Source organism: Tursiops truncatus, chromosome 12 (genome assembly GCF_011762595.2).
Source record: "Tursiops truncatus isolate mTurTru1 chromosome 12, mTurTru1.mat.Y, whole genome shotgun sequence".
In the NCBI taxonomy this organism is placed as follows: domain Eukaryota; kingdom Metazoa; phylum Chordata; class Mammalia; order Artiodactyla; family Delphinidae; genus Tursiops; species Tursiops truncatus.
The window spans coordinates 39,117,166-39,137,489 of NC_047045.1; the positions used below are offsets into that span (position 1 = coordinate 39,117,166).

General features: G+C 35.7%; 1 protein-coding gene across 9 annotated transcripts in view; it reads left to right on the plus strand.

Moving 5' to 3' along the window:
• Positions 1–20,324, plus strand: part of AFG1L (AFG1 like ATPase) — a 195,095-nt gene that overhangs the window by 85,468 nt on the left and 89,303 nt on the right. For all 9 annotated transcript variants that reach the window (XR_012324774.1, XM_073789485.1, XM_073789484.1 and 6 more), the window contains exon 7: positions 5,466–5,524. Coding sequence is in view for 8 of the 9 variants with exons in the window: in XM_073789485.1 (XP_073645586.1) it covers positions 5,466–5,524 (59 nt within the window). In the remaining variant the exon portion in view is untranslated. The remainder of the gene's footprint in view (positions 1–5,465; positions 5,525–20,324) is intronic.

Sequence of the window (20,324 nt, forward strand, 5' to 3'; positions counted from 1 at the left end):
GACTAGAGCACATTTAGTCTAGGACTAATTTTTCTCACTACTGAGATAAATCCCTTTTCAGTATTCTGCTCAATACCCTATAAATTTAGAGGTTTTCCAGTCTGTCTGGTGGAGATAGGCACTCTTCCCAGCCATGTGTGAGCCCCAGTGATGCTTTCCTTGAGTACTTTCAGATGATTCTTCTCCTGGCTTCAGGTCATTTCCTCACACACATATGCTGATCAGTACTCAGCTGGGGATTTAACTGGGACCCTCAGCAGATCTTTAGAGCTTTTTCACTGGGCAGCTGTCTTTTCTGTGGTACGCTGCTCTGTGAACTCTAGCTGCTTTCTCCTCCCTGGACTCTCACCTATCTCCTCAGCTGGGGAGACTTCCAGGCTCTGTTTGGGTTCCCCCTCCTTGTGCAGAGTGCTATAAACTTCCCCAGACACTAAGTGCATTTGTTTTCTATTCTTAGGGATAACTGTCCCTTTTTTCTGGCGTCCAGTGTTCATATAAAGCTATGATGACCAGGTCTGGGATTATGGAAGGCCACTCTAAAAGTCTGTCCACGATAGTGGATTCAAGGAAGGCTTGTTAGAAAACGTGGGATTTGAGCAATAGTTTGTATAGTATTAGAAAAGAAGGTAGAGGTAAAGTCATGAGCTTGTGCTGACTCTTCTGCCTAGGATACGCTTCCTTCTTCTCTGCTTGGTGGCACCCCACTTACTTTTCCAAGGTGCTCTAGTCCCATTGTTACCTGCAAAGCTGCCTTTGAACCCAGGTAAAATGAGTAGTTCATGTTCTGTATATTATGTTTATACCTTGTATCCTTTTTTACCTTGTATCATGGTTATGATCTGGTTGTGTCTGTCAGCTGTGACAAGTCTAGCTGGTCACAACATGGTTCTGAAAAAGCCTATGAGTTTTAGCTTCATTAAAGACCTTCCTCGGGCTTCCCTGGTGGCGCAGTGGTTGAGAGTCCGCCTGCCGATGCAGGGGACACGGGTTCATGCCCCGGTCCGGGAATATCCCACATGCCGCGGAGTGGCTTGGCCCGTGAGCCATGGCCGCTGAGCCTGCGCGTCCGGAGCCTGTGCTCCGCAACGGGAGAGACCACAACGGTGAGAGGCCCGCATACCGCAAAAAAAAAAAAAAAAAAAAACCTTCCTCAAAAATTCTAGATATACCAATTACTGGCTGGGAATTCAGCAAATTATTTTTAAAACTTTGAGTATCAGTTTCTTTATCTGTAAAATAGAGGTAGAAATATTTACTATGCAGCATTATTGTAATTTGTGTACAGTGTCTAGCAAATTGCCTGGCTCCTAGTAGGTGTTCTCTAAATGCTAGTTCCTCCTTTTATTTATCTTTTGTCTTCAGCACTCATTTCAGTGCAGACAAATAATAGGAATTCATGAATGTATGTTGAATTGAATATAAAATTGTAATATACCATCAAATGGGAACATTTAATTAGCTGTATTATCTATACATCTAGTAAAATACTGTTTGAACTCCAGTTAGATTTTTAAAAAGAAGCTAAGTAGCTCTTCCTGCTTACATGGCCTAAAGGCACCATTTTCTTTTAATCTGTACTAAAATAAGAATCTCCTGTAAAGGTAAATCAGATTGGTTCCATAGAGCCATATAATTATTTTGTGTTAATTTATAGGAAAACTCCTTTTAATTATCTATCTTAAAAGTTTCTTACTCTAAATCCATATGTACTTATATAACTAAGTGGACATCCTGGTCATTTTGACACTGGGTTTTTAAGGGAAAGATCTGCATATCCATGTGTATCTCCAAAGTATTTATGTAGATCCTTGTAATTACTTTATAAATCCTCTTTGCATGCACTTCATCTGTAAGTCTTATTACAGTTATTCATTGTGGAGAATGTAGAGGTCCTTATACCATTCTCAAAAAATGAACATCCTGGGACTTCCCTGGTGGCGCAGTGGTTAAGAATCTGCCTGCCAATGCAGGGGACATGGGTCCGATCCCTGGTCCGGGAAGATTCCACATGCCACGGAGCAACTAAGCCCGTGCACCACAACTACTGAGCCTGCGCTCTAGAGCCTGCGAGCCACAACTGCTGAAGCCCGCGCTCCACAACTACTGAAGCCTGCGCGCCTAGAGCCTGTGCTCTGCACACAACAAGAGAAGCCACTGCAATGAGAAGCCTGTGCACTGCAACAAAGAGTAGCCCCCGCTCGCCGCAACTAGAGAAAGCCCACCACGGCAACGAAGACCCAACACAGCCAAAAATAAATGAATAAAATATAAAATAAATTTATAAAAAAAAGAATGTCCCATAATTCCAGTACTCTGTCTTATATGGCCAAGTGCTCTTTTAGCTCTGTTTAGAGATCATTAAAAAATAATAGGCAAGAACTTCTGTTGAATTATAAAATAATATTTAGTAAATAATGACAAATGTTGATATTAATGTAGTATAAAATCTTCATGTCTAAGAAAAATAATATTAAACAACTAATATTAAAAATTTTGGTAGCTAAATAACGTTTCAGGAGATGGATCTATTGTATTGACAATTTGCATAATATTTGAATTGCAAAAAACTCTTCAATTTAATGAGTACAGTCCTTTTTCACTTAAGTGTCCTGTAAAAACCTAAAGGTTTTCCAACCAAATGAATTCTGTTTAGAATTTTGTTCAGAAAATACTTCCCAGAGCATAAAGTTTGAATTATATATCCTTGTAAAGGCTGATTTTTTTTTAAAGTTAACCCTTTAAAAATTAAATCTCAAAGACTTAAAGGCATTGTTATTCTACTTTAATTTTGCTGAGTGGAAATCTTTTAATCAAGAATATTACAAGTGGGCCTTTACATTTCTCATTGTCATTAACCTACTGAATGGTTCATGCCTGTTAAACTACATGTCAGGGCCTGCCTTATATGTCCATAAAAAAAGATATTCCATGAGTAAGACCAAAATGTTACCTTAACATAAACTTTCATTACTGTAATATTTTAGTTTTAATTCTGTAACATTTCGTTTTTTGACATTCACTAGTGTTGTGTATGTTTCTCTAATAAATTTTCAAAGAGCTTATTGAGGCATAGTTGACATATAATAAATAGCGCATATTTAAAGGATACAATTTTTAAAATACTGACATACATATACATCTGTGAAATCTCCACCCTGACAATATAATTAACATTTCCATCACACCCCAAATTTCCCCCTCCCCTTTTTCATCTCTCCCTGCCATCCCTGTCCCAATCCCTCCCTTTCCCAGGCAACTGATTTCTTCAGATTATTATAGATTAGTTGGCTTTTCCTACAGTTTTATATATATGGAATCACACAGTATGACTCTTTTCTTTTGAGGGGTAGGAGGGTTTTGCCTCTTTTACCCCATATAATTATTTTGGGATTCATCTATTTTTTTGTGTGTATGAATAGTTTACCTTTTTTATTGCTGAGTAGTATTTCATTGTACAGATATGCCACAGTTTATCCATTCATCTAATGATGGACATTTGGATTACTTCTAGTTTTTGGCTGTTACAGATAAAGCTACAATTTTAGCTATTATGATAAAGCTGCTATAAACATCAAGTGTATTTAAAAAATTATTTCATTTTTGATTTTTACCACTTACTGGCAATCATGGCTGTCAACTCTTATCGTATAGCAATGTTTTTATGCACCTTCCCCAGCAACTTTGTAATTTGGGAAGACTATGAAAATACCTAACTTTAAACCCATTTCCTGCATTTTACCCATTTTATTCATTCGAGGTATTGATTATAGGAAAAAAAGATCTCATTTTGAAGAGATCCTGGTTAGCATTATCTTACCTTTTATAATATCTGGCTAGCGTTATCCCACCTTTTATAATATCACTAAATAAAAATTTCAAATGTAACTGAATTTAAAGCCTGCATTATCTTACCTTTTATAATATCACTAAATAAAAATTTTAAGTGTAACTGAATTTAAAGCCTGTAGTCCTTAATTAACCAAAGAGCTTATGCAAATACTTTCTTCACTATAATGTTATGATGAATATTTTTCTAAAGAGAATAAATGTTTCCTAATGACCATATTTTATTTCCATAAGTAAATATGGTAGTTGAAATCTTAGTTATCAAATTTTCTTTAAACAGGGAAATATAGAAAGGATCCCTTAATGCAATACTTAAAAAGAAAAATTGAGACACAAACTAACTTGTGATTTTTATAATTTGGAAAACTTTTTACTGTTCTCATTTTTATACTTTTTTATTTTTTAAATCTCATTACTTTATAGAGTTGACTTTTTAAAGGAATATTTTATTTATTTAGGCTGTGCCGCACGGCTTGTGAGATCTTAGTTCCCTGACCAGGGATTGAACCTGGGCCTTTGGCAGTGAGAGCGTAGAGTCCTAAACTGCTGAACTGCCAGGGAATTCCTTAAAAGGAATGTTTTATATGCAATAAAAATTCAACCTCCTGAAAAGAATATTCCAAGTCTCCATTATTAACAAAAAGTATGCAAAGCTTAAAATTTGTTTCCCCTTTCCATTTATTTATTCTTAACAATATGTGTGTTTATGTGTGTGTATATGCGTATGAATATACATACACCATGGCACATATACATATATATAAAAAACACTATTATAAGGCAACAAAAACTACCTGTTTATGATATATAATTACATTAACTTTACAGTCTATTAAGAATGGAGTTTTAATTTTTAGGTAGTTTCTTTGAAAGTGGCCTTAATGTTATTTACTTTATATCAACTTGATATAAAGGCATGCACAGTTCTGCCTGTTGATGTGTTTTCTTGAATGGCAAACTGTGTTACACAGTATTCTGTACTGAGAACTTTTATTATAGATGAGAAAAGGAAACTATAATTTGTTTCCCAGTAGAATCTGTATGTTCAAATATTAAGTACTTTTAAATAGATCTTCTTTTTATGTTGAATTTTTGATTTAGGATCATTCGTGATATCTTCCAGATTCTTTTCTTGCTTTTTATTATAGTTTTTTTTTTTATTGTTTTTTATTTTTTGTGGTACGCGGTCCTCTCACTGTTGTGGCCTCTCCCGTTGCGGAGCACAGGCTCCGGACGCACAGGCTCAGCGGCCATGGCTCACAGGCCCAGCCGCTCCGTGGCATGTGGGATCTTCCCGGACCAGGGCATGAACCCGTGTCCCCTGTATCGGCAGGCGGACTCTCAACCACTGCGCCACCAGCGAAGCCCTTTATTATACTTTAAAGCTAATTTGATTGAATGCCTTTTGATATTCTTTCTGTGATTGTTAATTTTTTTCTGTTATTAAGAATGTAATAAATTTTGTATAGTACCAGAATAGAGATCAATTTTGGTTATTTTTCTTCTCTTTTGCTTCTTTATCTTTTTCATCAGTAGAAAGCTTTATTTGCCAGGCTAAAATATAAGCTAACATTATGATTTAGGTGAAGTGAAAAGCTAATACTAATTTTTTCTTTCAGATCTCTATAAAAATGGACTCCAAAGAGCTAACTTTGTACCATTCATAGCTGTCCTGAAGGTAAGGAAAATTAGTTACTTGTGTTCACTGACTAATATCATATTGATTGATAATCAAGGGCATTTATAGGATTGCTATGGTCTTGCATTCAAGCAGAATTTATTTTGTTATTTGATGGTAATAGTTAAAGACTCTAAAGGAGAAAAGAATCTTTTTTATATAGTATTCATCAATATGTACACAGGAAAAATTACAAAATTTAGTCTAAATTATTGTCCAGCTGCAGCATTTTATAAATTTTAATTTGAGGTTTGCTTGTAAATTATAGTGGACCGTTTCAACTTATACATTGATTTCTGAAAAAATGTTTAATGTTCCTTGTTTCCTTCAGGTTAATGGCCATTAACATGTTTTCCCAGCTATTAAAGTTGCTATTTTGGAGTAGCATTATTACAAAAATATTGTAATATATTTAAATGTGATTGCCATAAAGTTATCATGAAATTATGTCAAGTTGAGGTACATAAATAGTTTGAATATTTGTGTGTATCATCACTGCATAGAGTTTGAAATAGGCTTCATTACAATATGATGAAGAATAAAGTAGCCTTCTTTTTCACTGTTAATTTTAGTAATTTTTTTACACGATTATTCAATAATTCTACATTCTACCAATATTTATTGGGAACCTACTATGGGCAAAGTGCTACATTAGGCATAATGGATAATATAATCATTAAGTAGGTTGTGTTTCTTGCTTGCAAGTCATTTATAATCTGGTTGGGCATATACTATGTACATAGATACCTATAACACAAAGCAAAATGTTTTTGGTAAAATAATTACCAAAAAGAAGCGTATATGCCAACATATAATTCCTGTAATTCTCAGGCACATTTTTCCCTGTCCATAACAACATATCTAAAGAAAGGATAGAAGTGTATTTTTTTTAAAAAAAGAACTAAAACCTCAAAAATTCTTACCAAGAAGGAGGAGTAAAAACATTTTATATTCACATATTCTGAAGATGTAGTCAGACAATCTTTTTGAAATATACTTTAGTTGGAGCTATTGTTAGTGCCAAACTTTATTCCCTGTGCTATCCAAACATCTGTTTCCTTGACCAATTTTAGGTTCCCAGAAGATTTTAGTTTCTCTGAGATGGTTTCCGATGTAGGAAAAAGTACTTTTTGAAGATTTATGCTGTTAGTAATTTTTTCCCCTTTGTATTCATGTTTTACATTTGAGGAGAAGGTAGATTTGCAATGTTTTCTCCACGCCAGGAATACAAAGTAATGTGGTGTATGTAGATACCAAAATATAAACAGGGAAACTAAGAAAAATAGTTGCTAAAAATAGTTTCTTCATGTAGCATAAAATACACAAAATATAAAGAGATGGCTCACAAATGAAACAAGCTAAAAGATTCTCAGGGAACTTTGTAGCTGTACTTTTTTAACCCCAAACCTTATTTTTTGGTCAGTTATTTGTCATACTTTAACATATAATAGCATTACTAATAGACAACTAATTTGACCAGATTGAATTTAATTTCCTTTCCCTTTCCCACCCTTAATTTTTTTTTAAAGAGGAAGAAAAACCAAAGAGGTGAATAATCTGATTTGAGATCCAACAAGATCTGAGATAATACACAATTTTTTTTTTTTTTTTTTTTTGCGGTACGCGGGCTTCTCACTGTTGTGGCCTCTCCCGTTGCGGAGCACAGGCTCTGGACGCGCAGGCTCAGCGGCCATGGCTCATGGGCCCAGCCACTCCGCGGCATGTGGGATCTTCCCGGACTGGGGGCACGAACCTGTGTCCCCTGCATCGGCAGGCGGACTCTCAACCACTGCACCACCAGGGAAGCCTGATAATACACAATTTGAAATTAAATATGAACTAAAATTTCCAGGAAACTAAATACCAGATTGGATGAGAAAATATCTAAAATGTCTCATTTATTTAAAAGACTTTTCACATGTAACAAAACATCAGTCTGATGAAATGTACACTAGAGCTGGTTTCCTTGGAGCTTTTTTGGTGGGCGTATGAAGTTTCCCTTGTAAAGCAAAGTTGTTTCATATTCATTTTACCTCTTCACACATGCTAGCGTTACTCTTTTATTTTGGCCCAGCTGAGAGACATGTATAGTAGAAGTGGAAATACTAAATATCAAAACTTTGTTTTAAGATAGACTTAAAACAAATAGAGGATCTTAGTTTAATAAAAAGAGATTATAAACAAGATAGAAATTTATTTTGGGGAAATGTACAGTGTAAAATCCTTTTTCTCCCTTACGTTTTTCTCTGTAAACTGAGTGATAACAAGTTTGTAATTCACCACAAGAATTTGTGATTTGTTGCTTGGAGTATTGCAAAATGACCAAAAACTTATGTAAGCTATTAGTGAACAGTATTTTCATAAGATGGTAAGAATGATGAGGAGGACTAATATGTTATTAAAGGCCATAGGTCTGGGACTTCCCTGGTGGTCCAGTGGTTAAGAGTCTGCCTTCCAATGCAGGATACACAGGTTCAATCCCTGGTCGGGGAACTAAGATCCCACATGCTGCGGGGCAACTAAGCCCGCACGCTTTAGAGCCCAGGCGCCACAACTAGAGAGAAGCCTGCGTGCCACAATGAAGATCCCGCATGCTGCAACTAAGACCCGATGCAGCCAAATAAATAAATAAATAAATAAATATTAAAAATAATACAAGCCATAGGTCCATCAACAGATGAATAAACAAAATATATTCATGTAATGAAATATTGTTCTGCCATAAAAAGGAGTGAAATTCTGATGTGATACATTATGGATAAACCTTGAAAACATGTTAGGTGAGATAAGCCAGATACAAAAGGACAAATATTATATGATTCCACTTACATGAGGTACCTAGGAAAGGCAAATTGATAGAGACAGAAAGTAAAATAGAGGTTACCAGGGGCTGGGAGGAAAGGGGAATAGGGAGTTATTGTTTCGTGCGTGCAGAGTCTCTGTTTAGGATGATGAAAAGTTCTGGAAATGGATAATGGTGATGGTTGCATAACATTGTGAATGTACTTAATGCCATTGAATTATACACTTAAAAATGGTTAAAATGATAAATTTTATGTTATGTGTATTTTACCACAATTTATAAAAAAAGAAAAGAAGCCATAGGACTAGAACGGATATAGGAAACGATCAGATACATCCTCTAGAAACTGCTTGTAAAAAGCAAAGGAAAACAAAACAAAACAGAAAACTCTTACATGTATTTTTTACTGCCTTTTAAGTAGGGAGTTTCCTGTTTTTTTCTTGTACTTTCTTTGAGTTTATTTTGCTGTTCTTTTTTAAAATTTACTGAGATTTTTATCTCACTTTAACCTTCTTTCTTAAATGCATTTAAGGCTATTTATTTCCCTCTGAATAGCTGCATCCATGAAGTTTTGATATTTAGTATTTCCACTCTCAAGTTCAAAGTGTTTTCTAATTTTCATTGTGATTTCTTCTTTAACCCATGAATTATCTAGAAGTCTATTTCTTAATTTCCAAACATATGCGAATTTTCTAGTTATCCTTTTGTTACTGTTTTCTTAATAAATACTTAATTGCATTGTGGTCAGAGAATGTGCCCTTTGTGACTTCAGTTCTTTCAAATTTGTTGAAACTTGCTTTATGGCCAAATATGTGGATAATTTTTGTAAATATTCTCAGCATTCTTGAAAATAATGAGTACTCTCCAGTTATTGTGTGATACATGTAATACCCATTAACTTATCAATAGGTTTGTTAATTATGCTGTTCAAATCTTTATTCTTATATATTTTTCACATCAGTTATTGAGAGGCTTATGGAAAACATCTCCCACTATGGCTGTGAATTTATCCATTTCTCTTATAATTCTGTCATTGACCTTACATATTTGGAGACTGTTGTAAGTTGCATACAGATTTAAAATGATTCAATATTGCCTCTGAATGGAACTTTTAAAAGTTATTTTTTATCATGAAGGAGTAATTCTCCTTGTTTCAAGCATAGTCATTATTTCCTGATGAAGCATTTTTATCACGTCTGCTTTCAAATCTTTTTTTTTAAAATAAATGTATTTATTTATTTATTTAGGCTGCATTGGGTCTTCGTTGCTGCGTACGGCCTTCCTCTAGTTGCAGTGAGCAGGGGCTACTCTTTTGTTGCGGTGCGTGGGCTTCTCATTGCAGTGGCTTCTCTTGTTGCGGAGAATGGGCTCTAGGCACACAGGCTTCAGTAGCTGTGGCACGTGGGCTCAGTAGTTGTGGCTCGCGGGCCCTAGAGCTCAGGCTCAGTAGTTGTGGCGCATGGGCTTAGTTGCTCCGTGGCACGTGGGATCTTCCCAGACCAGGGCTTGAACCTGTGTCCCCTGCATTGGCAGGCGGATTCTTAACCACTGTGCCAGCAGGGAAACCCTGCTTTCAGTTGTTTATCAGATAATTCTAACATCTCTGTCATCTTGATGTTGGCATTTGATTGTCTTTTTATATTCTGTTTGAGGTCTTTGTGGTTTTTGGTATGAGTGATTTTCAACTGAAACTTGGACGATTTAATAATTTGTCATGAGACTTTGAATCTTATATTTGTTAATTGATATTTTATTGTGGTAAAATATGCATAACATAAGATTTACCACTTTAACCATTTTAAATGTACAGTTCAGTGGCATTAAGTACATTCACATTGTTGAGCAACCATCACCACCATGCATCTCTGGAACTTTTACATCTTCCCAAACTGAAACCCTGTACTCTTTAAATAATCACTCCCTATTCTTTCCCTCCCCCAGATCCTGGTAACCACCTTTCTACTTTCTGTCCCTGTGAATTTGTCATTTCTAGGTACCTTATATAAGTAGAATCATATAATATTTGTCCTTTTTTGTCTGGCCTATTTCATTTAGCATAATGAGTTCAAGATTCATTCATCCATGCTGTAGCAAGAGTTAAAATTCCATTCCCTTGGGGCTTCCCTGGTGGTGCAGTGGTTGGGAGTCCGCCTGCCGATGCAGGGGACACGGGTTCGTGTCCTGGTCCGGGAGGATCCCTCATGCCGTGGAGCGGCTGGGCCTGTGAGCCATGGCCGCTGAGCCTGCGCATCCGGAGCCTGTGCTCCGCAATGGGAGAGGCCACAGCAGTGAGAGGCCCGCGTATCAAGGAAAAAAAAAAATTGTAAAATTCCATTCCCTTTTAAGGCTAATATTCCATTATATGTTTATACCAATTTTGTTTATCCGTTCATCTGTTGGCCACGTGCTCTAGAGCACGTGGACTTCAGTAGTTGTGGTGCGTGGGCTGAGTAGTTGCGGTGCATGGGCTCTAGGGTGCGCGAGCTTCAGTAGTTGTGGCGTGCAGGTTCAGTAGTTGCGGCTCACGGGCTCTAGAGCACAGGCTCACTAGTTGTGGTGCACGTGCTTAGTTGCTCCGCAGCATGTGGGATCTTCCCGGACCAGGGTTTGAACCCGTGTCCCCTGCATTGGCAGGCAGATTCTTAACCACTGCGCCAGCAGGTAAGTCCCCTTCATTGTGTTTTGATTTGCATTTCTTAAATGATTAGTGATATTGAGCATCTTTTCCTGTGCTTCTTGGCCATTTGCATATCTTCTTTGTGGATCTTATTTAAACTTTCTGTTTTAACTGGTTATTTGGACACTCTTCTGGAAGGAGGAGAGACACTGCCTTGTCACTGCCAGACATAGGTAGACATCTGGATTCCCTATTCAGCCTATTGACACCTGAGGCAAGGGTACTCCTTGTTACTACTGGTGGAAGGGTTTAATTTCCACTGACATTGTGGGGATGGGGAGGATGCTCATTATTGACTGACAGGGATGAAAGTCCCAGCTCCCTACGTGGCCTTCCATCTCTTTTTTTTTTTTTCCTCACCACGTGGCATATGTGGGACCTAAGTTCCCAACAAGGGATCGAACCCACATCCCCTGCACTGGAAGTGCAAAGTCTAAACCACTGAACCACCAGGGAAGTCCCTGGCCTTCCTTCTTTGACATTAGCCTGGCAGGAGTGTTCGTGGGCCTCATGACATCCTTGTGAGATTTTAATTCAAGGCTCCCTTCAGCCTTTGCTAAAATGGGTGGAGGTGGCACCACAGTTTTCTGTGGTGTTTGCTGCAGTAGAACTGTTACCGTCTAAAAGTTTTCTTTCTTGTTACACTGCCATTTTCCTGGTCCTTTGGCTAAAGAGAGCAGGCTTTTGTTGGAGCCTCATTTGTCTGTGTCAGTTGGCATTTCTGGGTCGCCGGCTTCTTCACTTCTAAGTCTGAGATATATGAGTCAAAAGAAGACTAGAGAACTCACCATTCTATTGTTATTCAGGTCTTGAGGTCCTTCGCTGTTTTTCTTTCTTTCTACTATTTGGTGTTTTCTTATGTTTGTTTTATATATAATTTCCAGGATTTTAAACTGTACATAGCAGGAGGAACAGGGGAATGTACAGCTACTGTCTTCCCAAAAGCAAAAGTCAGTTTATTAGAAGTTCTTGTCTGCTAATTCTATCATCTCTTGTCATTTCTGATTTTGTTTCTATGGTCTGATTTTTTTTTCCTGGTTGTGGGTCCTATTTTCCTGCTACTTTGCCAGTTTAGTAATTTGTGATGGGATGATGGACATTGTGATTATTGCACTGAGTCTCTGTTATTTCCTTTAAGACTGTTGACTTTTATTGGCAAGTGGTTTTTTCTTGCAGGTCATCCTGATCCTCTGAGGCTTGTTTTTAAAATTTGTTATCGTGTCTAGTGTAACCTTTACTCTAGGACTATATTTTAACCTTCTTCTGGATGTCACCCCTATAGGTTCTCTACTGAATCCCCCCTCTTAGTGTTCACTGAAGTCTCTCTACTTTGGCTGTTCAGAATGCTTATATCTCCCAGCTTTGTGTGGATTGTTCTCCGCCCAGTCTTGTCAAGTTTCATCATATACATGTGCAATTTTACATTCAGCTGAAGATTACAGACCTTTTCTATGTAGATTATCTGAAGCTCTTTCTCTGTATAACTTCCTCCTTACTGAACTGTACCATACAAATTGCAACTGCCTCAGCTTTCCAAAACCCTGATGTTGTCTCCTCAACTCATTTAGACTGCTGTGCTGAAGTCTAGAAATTGCCTCTAGATGGAAAGCCAGGGGAAATATAATACTTGCTTGCCTAATTTACTTCCCACGTCTCAGGGATTGCTGTCCTTTGCTACCCATTGTGTTATGTCTGACATCAGATGTTTCACATGTTTTATCCAGTGTTTTAGTGATTTATGACAGGAGGGCAAAATTGAGTTTCAGCTACTCTGCCTTGGTCAAAACCATTAGTCTTTTTCTTAATTTTTAGTTGTAAAAAAGAATAATGCAGGATTTTATTTTTTTTTTTTTTGTAATTTGGGAGCTCAGAGCCATATTTTTCCATAGATACAAAAATATAAATAGGATAACTATAAAAAAAAATCAGTTATGGGCATGTCTTTCTCTCCCATGTTTAGAGGATTTGTTAAGTAAAAGATGGTATAGTCACATGAGGGGATATACTAGAGTTATTTAGAATGACATTTTCAAAACACGTGATAATGTAGAATAATGCTCATGGATAATATGAGTGAAAAAAATACGATGTAGGAGTGTATTACTCTCTCAACTATGAAAGTAATATACATACATGGAAAATAGTGGAAATAAATATCCCAAAATGTAAAGAGAACTTATTTCTGAATAATAAGATTATAGATGATTTAAATTATCTCTTTTAGACCTTTCAAAGACTTCTGGAATGATACTGTATTATTTTTATAATAAAAAACATTTTTAAGTAGGTAAATTTTTACCCACCCTTCCTAGCAAATCAGCAGACCTGGATAAGACTACCCATATTCAAAACTGAGAAATCAGCAAAAAGCAAAATGGACTGAACATGGGTCCCATGTATAGAGACTGTTAAAAAGATGAAATGGCAGGCATAAGAAGGAAGCATCAGGAGCAGATGGGAGAGGTAGGCATGAACCAACAAGTAAAAGCACTTGAAGAATATGCTTTAGAAGAAGAATTATCTCAGGAAATGGGAGATTTTTTTTTTTCAGATAACACTTTGTTATATTTTAAAAGAAATTAGGGACTTTCCTGGTAGTCCAGTGGTAAAGAATCCACCTTACAGTACAGGGGACGCAGGTTCCATCCCTGGTCGGGGAACTAAGATCCCACATGCCATAGGGCAACTAAGCCCGCGCACCACAATTACTGAGCTCATGTGCCTCAACTAGAGAGCCTGTGTGCCACAAACTACAGAGCCCACACACTCTGGAACCCGCACACCACAAGTACAGAGTCTACGTGCCTTAGAGCCTGCACACCACAACTAGAGAAGAGAAAACCTGCACGCCACAACTAGAGAGAAGCCTGCGCACCACAACGAAGAGCCTGCGCGCTGCAACGAAAGATCCGATGCAGCCAAAAAATAAATTTTTTTTTTAAATCTTTTTTTGTTGTTGTTGTATGTGGGCCTCTCAATCTTGTGGCCTCTCCCGTTGCGGAGCACAGGCTCTGGATGTGCAGGCTCAGCGGCCATGGCTCACGGGCCCAGCTGCTCCGCGGCATGTGGGATCCTCCCGGACCGGGGCACGAACTCGCCTGCATCAGCAGGCGGACTCTCAACCACTGTGCCACCAGGGAAGCCCTTTTTTTTTTTTTTTTTTTAAAAAGGAGAGTGAAAATACAATAGGACTAGTTAACAGAAAAAGAAATTAAAGTTATGGTACTGATGAAATAAGAAATCAGAGATGAAAAATGTAAAATCAGATGAAAAATGAGCTGGCAGAGCTAAAATAAAACAGACTGAAGGTGGACCCATTAAAAAAGTGAAAAGTGTTTTAGCAAAAGTAAGTTAAAGAATCAACACTACTGAAAATAAAATCACCTATACAGAGATCAGAGTTAAGAAAAGAATCACACTAAATGAAGTCAGAATAGTCAGAGATAAAAACTATTACAGAGAAGGTGCTAGTATGGAAAATAGACAACAGAGATCAAATATTCACATAATTAGTATTTCTAAAAAAGAGAACATAAAGATAAAAGAATAATGTATTTTTCTGGTGCAAAACTGCACTTCAAGGATAAAGAGAGAATCCTACAATTACATAGAAGAAGAACCAATGGGAAAAAAATCAAGCTGGACTGAGACTTTTCCACCACAAGTTGATACTGGAATAGAATAGAATAGTTTTTACTATATTAAAAAAGAAAAGATGTGTCCTCTTGTCAGCTAGGCTGTTATGAAAATCCAAGCCCACAGATGTATATTTTTGGATATATGGTAACTCAAGAATTACAGCCCTCATGAAACTTCCTGAAGAACTTACTTTAAGACTTTGTACTACCAGTCAAAGCTAATAACTTATTAATGGAGATATTATGGTAAGAAAACATTGGTGGTAGGACATTGAATTTGATTAAATAGTGTCTTACTTTGGTCTGTAAATCAGACAATAAAATTTTTTTCATATCGTGTGAACTTCTGTAGTTGAGTTAACCACAGAATGCAAACAGTATAAAAAAGGGACCTCAACCCACACTAGCAGTTTGAGTAGAGAAGATGGCACATGTAAGGAGTATTTCCTAAGAGCCGATTAGGTTTAAATTAAGACCTAAAGGACAAATTAAAGTTACCAGGCAAAGTGAGAAAGGGCATTCATCATGGAAGAAAAAGCACATGGGAAAGACAGAAGCATGAGAATTACAGATTAAAAATGCTGTGATTAGTACTTAGCTCATTGAGTTTTCATAAAATAACTATTACTATTCTTCTGTTTACTTGAGGCTTGGGAATTTATTTAAAACTCAGATTTTCCCCCACCCAACATAAAAGCAGAATATGTTTTGTATTGTATGTAAGTGGAAAAAAAAACATTTTGGTAGTTAACATTCCCTTATTTATATAAAGGAGATGGTTAGTATTATGATTATTGTGCCTGCTTCAAACTTGAAACTTCATTATGACTTGATGTCCTGATTTTGCTGATTTACTCTTGAAGAATCTTTGTTGTGATTTTAGTAAAACTTAGGTAATTCTTCTGAAGTATGCAAACAGATATAGTTTTGGAAGCATTTGTTGGTATCTACGTAGCACCAATTTATCAAATTAAATACATCTGTCTCAGTCTCTGCACTGCAGTATTTTAAAGCAGACTGATAATCTATACCAGGGGTTAATAAACTACAGCCAGTGGCCAAATCTGGCCTGCCACCTGTTTTTGTAAATAAAGTTTTATTGAAAAACTTAATGCTCATTTGTTTATGTATTTTCTACGTCTGTTTTCACACTACTATAGTTGCAGAGTTGCATAGTTATGGCAGAGAACTATGGTCTTTAAAGCCTGAAGTATTTACTGTCTGGCTCTTTAAAGAAAAGGTTTTCTTACCCCTGATCTATGCAACATACAAAGGACAGAGTGACAAAAAACTGTTAAAAATAAAATGTAAATAACACTTGTTTTCCATAAACTATGAGTTGTTTTATTTGATGGAAATTATGTGTCAGCATAGATTCATTAGTAGGTCTTGGAGAAGGCAGCATTTCAAGAGCTTGCTGGATAAATGGTTGATTGAAAGGAGGATGCTTGGTGAACTAAAGGCAAGAGGGTGGTCTAGTATCAGTTTCAAATAATTTGGTAACTTGAGAAATACCAGCTTTGCTAGGATCAGCTTTCTTAGAATGCCTTCAATTGTATACATTTTAAAAGAATAATATCTTAAATGTACAGGCATTGAATAATACTTGAACATAATCTCACTGCATTGTAAACACTATTTAAAACTATTGTGGTTAAAAGAAAAAGGGGACCAACTGATATTTTGATCAGAATAGTTTCTTAGGTTAATTTCAACTGGACTGCTATTATTAGCCTTCTTGATAAATGGATTGCCTGGCAAGCATTGCTCTTCCCATGTGGTCAAATCTTGCACTCCATATTTTGGAGGGTGTTTTATATTTAGGTAAATCTCTCTGTTCACTCCATCACTTACACCTACATCAACCATTTTGTTTGATTCATTCTGTAATGAGCCCTGAAAGAGATAAATGCTATACATAATTTTTAGAGTTAAAAAAAATTCTCCATGTGAATTTCATTAACTTTCTTTTTATGATTTTCTTATTTGGTTTAACAGTATAGACAAATCTCAAATAATCCTCTTGTGGGAAATGTTCTAGTGCAATATCGTATGTAGTATTTTTGCCACAAAACAATAGAATCTGTTATCAATAATACAGCACTTTAACTCTCGTTGACACTAACATTTTAGCAAACTAATCCTTAAATTTTTTATTTCTATTTAAAATAAAGTGAGTTAGGTGATTAATAGATTACTGAAATGATAACTGTAAGCTGGTCAAAAATAACCAGCAAGGAATTCTACAGTATAATTTTCTCTTTGATGAGTGTCAGATGACGAAATTGGAGAAAAATAAGATACTAGCATTAACATTTATAAATACGAATTTCCCTTTTCCTGATAAAAGAGTTGCCCACTTGGTAAGCATCATATTCTGATTTGTTTTAACATTTGTTGAGTGTAAATATGCAACATATAAAAATACTTTGTAATCTAAGGTAGTAATAGTTTTGTTATTATTACTGTTTTTATAATATTAGTTTAGTGTCAAGCAATGACTTCATTTCTTCTACTTGGTTGTTAATGTTTCTTAGCTGTTATGCATCCTTTATCTAAAGCTTGAAAAAAAATAAATTAAGCTATGTATTAGCCTTTATGTTTTTGTTTCCTGTGGGTTTTTTTCTTTATGTTTTTGTTTCCTGTGGGTTTTTTTCTGTTATACCTATAGTGAACTTTTTTTTTTTCTCTACTGAACTCTGAGACTATTACCATGGTGTGCTCTCTAGTTATAAACTTTAGCAAAATTGTGTATAACCCTTATATAAAATTCTTCAGTGTTCACCCTTTGCCCAGCCACCTGTATAAGGATTTATAGACTTGCTAAGTGTATTTTTGCTGTTTTTTCTGGCCACAATTTTCATTTCATTGGTGAAATTGATTTGTCAGTTTGTTCATTATAACTTTCAATACTAGAGCTTTCACAGGGCTAAATAATCAGAATCAGCCTTTGAGGTCAGTGTCAGCCCCACTGACCTCCACTGTGTTGTCACCTGAGTCAGCCTAGCAGGGATTAATCCTTTGTTAGTGTGATAATGTCTTTACTTATGAGTTGGCTTTTTAATACTTAAGATTGAAAGAAACAAAAGACAGAACAAAAGTAGTAAATTGAAATCCTGAATTGAAAAGAGTTTTGGCTTTCCCCCCCAAACCACTAAAGTGTTCATTTGAATTTTAGTATTTAATATTTTAAGATACAAAAATTACTGTTTGACTTGCAAAACATTTCTATAATTAGCAAGTTTTAGGCAGATAAATTAAGTAAATTACCTAAGATGTTTTCATAAACCTATTTTATATATGTTTGAGAAAATGTATTTTAAAAAATTGGCTATAGTACAGGCATTAAACTTTATTTGTAATAGTGTTTTTGTGCTGTGTCCATGAAATTAATAAGTATCTAGAATAAAAATTGTTGTGATATGGATTTAAAATGTAATTTTGTCCATCTTCATACCAGAGTATATACCTTCTATTAGTCAGAGCCTACCTATGAAATAGTAATTTTGGCTGTATGCCTTTTAAAATACTATTTTCCATCAATGTCTTATATAAAATGAGAATAACTATTTCCCATGAAATATATAAATATATATTTGTATTTGTATAATTATATATAAAATATATAGCTACGTATTTATATCAAACTGGAATACAGCAAGCTATTGCTTATATGTAAAACACGTACTGTTTAAGTCTTGAATTCTCTTCTCTTAGAATAATAAATAGTTATTTTTGGTTAAATTACAAGAAATCAATTCTTTGATGACGAAAATGGTTTAAGGGAAGTGTGTCTTAAATATGAATTAGCTGTTTCTTTGACTCATGAGACAAATTAGTTTAATTACATGTGGCAATTTTCTTGACTAGTGATGTAATGTGAAATAAAATTCTCCCTTTCCCCTCCCTGAAAACTCAAGCCAATTAATAGAACTTTTAAGCTCTTTGTCATAGGCCACCATGGAGGTCTGCAGAGAAGAACTTTAATCCAATCAACATTTCATTTAGATCATGAAAAGAAAGCATGAGGAGAAGCTCCTGTAAGAGAGGGTGTTACTATGATTCCAACCATGAAGAGATGTGAGGAATTTGTCAAATTAACCAAGAGGTCCTCATATTTAACACATAAATGTGTCAAAACTAACAGAATAATTATTTAATTGCTTGAACTCTATATTGAGAAAACTCTAAAAAGCCACAACTGTTTTCTTCAAAGCCTTCACTGTTAGGCTGGATGGACAGGGCAAAGGGAGGTTGTGAGAAATCCAGATAGCAAATAACACTGGTCGGAGCTGGTCAGAAAAGGGAATAGATAATTAGACGTAATTAGCGTGTATGAATTGTTGTCTCTCTGCCCTTAGCTTGAATAAATTTTGAAGAAAAAACCCTAGTGGTGAAAATCCTTTGATGTAGGAAGAGTCATTGTGGTTTGGCAGCATAAAGGCAGTGTTTTATACTTCTTACATAATGGTGGTGATACAGAAAGAGTGAATGGATCCGCTTCCCCCCCCCCACCCCCACCCCCCCCCCCCCCCGCTTTTGCTTTATAGCAAGGACTTTTGGATTCTCTTGAAACAAAATGCATCACAAGTTTTCAGTTGTTAGTAACGAGGTAGCAGACCTCATCAGTGCTCAGAGGAAGCCATCTTTAGCTTTTGTTTAAATCTTAATCACAGTTTTTTTTTCTTTCTGGGAAATCTGTTTTCTTAAATTAGCACTTCTTTTCCCTTCTTTGCTTGCACCTCCAATAAGAGAAAGGAATAATGATCAAGAAAACTAAATAGAGGAGTTAAAAATTATCACAAAGAAGACTTAATACTTTTCTGTTTTTAATTCCATATGAAAAAGATTACTATATTCCTTTTTGCCTCAGATTGGTAATATTCTAATGAGGTTGTTTTATAATAAAATGTATAAGAAAACATATAGAGGATGATTTTAGATTGGTTTTTAAAAGAGCCTATTTTTCAAATTGAAATTACACAAAGTAAAGTGGTAACTATGTTTCTATTTCACTGTAGTTAAGTTCTTAAATGGAAATCAGTTTGGTTTCAAAATGTTACTCAGTAGATTTACTGTACTTACTTGAGGGACTTAGTGGAAATACAGGTTTGGGAACCTGGCTCTGTGTGGATATTTTGTGTCTACTACTGGGAACACAGGAAATATTCTTGAGAAAGAATTGCATTTATTTTCAAATTTTCTGAGACCTGAAACGATAAATCATCTAAAATGTAGTAACAATTTATTCTGGTAGCTGAATTATGTTCACTTTGACTATCTAAAATATTTTTAAAAATTAGCCCTCAGCAAAAAGAGAAATTAGCTATTTCAAAACTCTAATGTAAATCATGTATTTGGTGGGGGTGGCTAAAACAGTTTACACTTTAATATCAGAATAGTTTATCTCTAAGTTTATATTTCTGATAAATTTTTACCCTCTTCCATCAGCTATTTTGGAATTACATTTAAAACAAAATCTACCCTTCAATTACTTAAATGTTCAGATTTCCTTCTAATTAATATTCTTTTAATATATTTTATTTATAAGATTTTCTGCAGTAGTCATCAGCGATCCATTTCTTTTTTTTTTTTTAATATTTATTTATTTATTTTTGGCTGTGTTGGGTCTTTGTTGCTGCGCACGGGCTTTCTCTAGTTGTGGCGAGCAGGGACTACTCT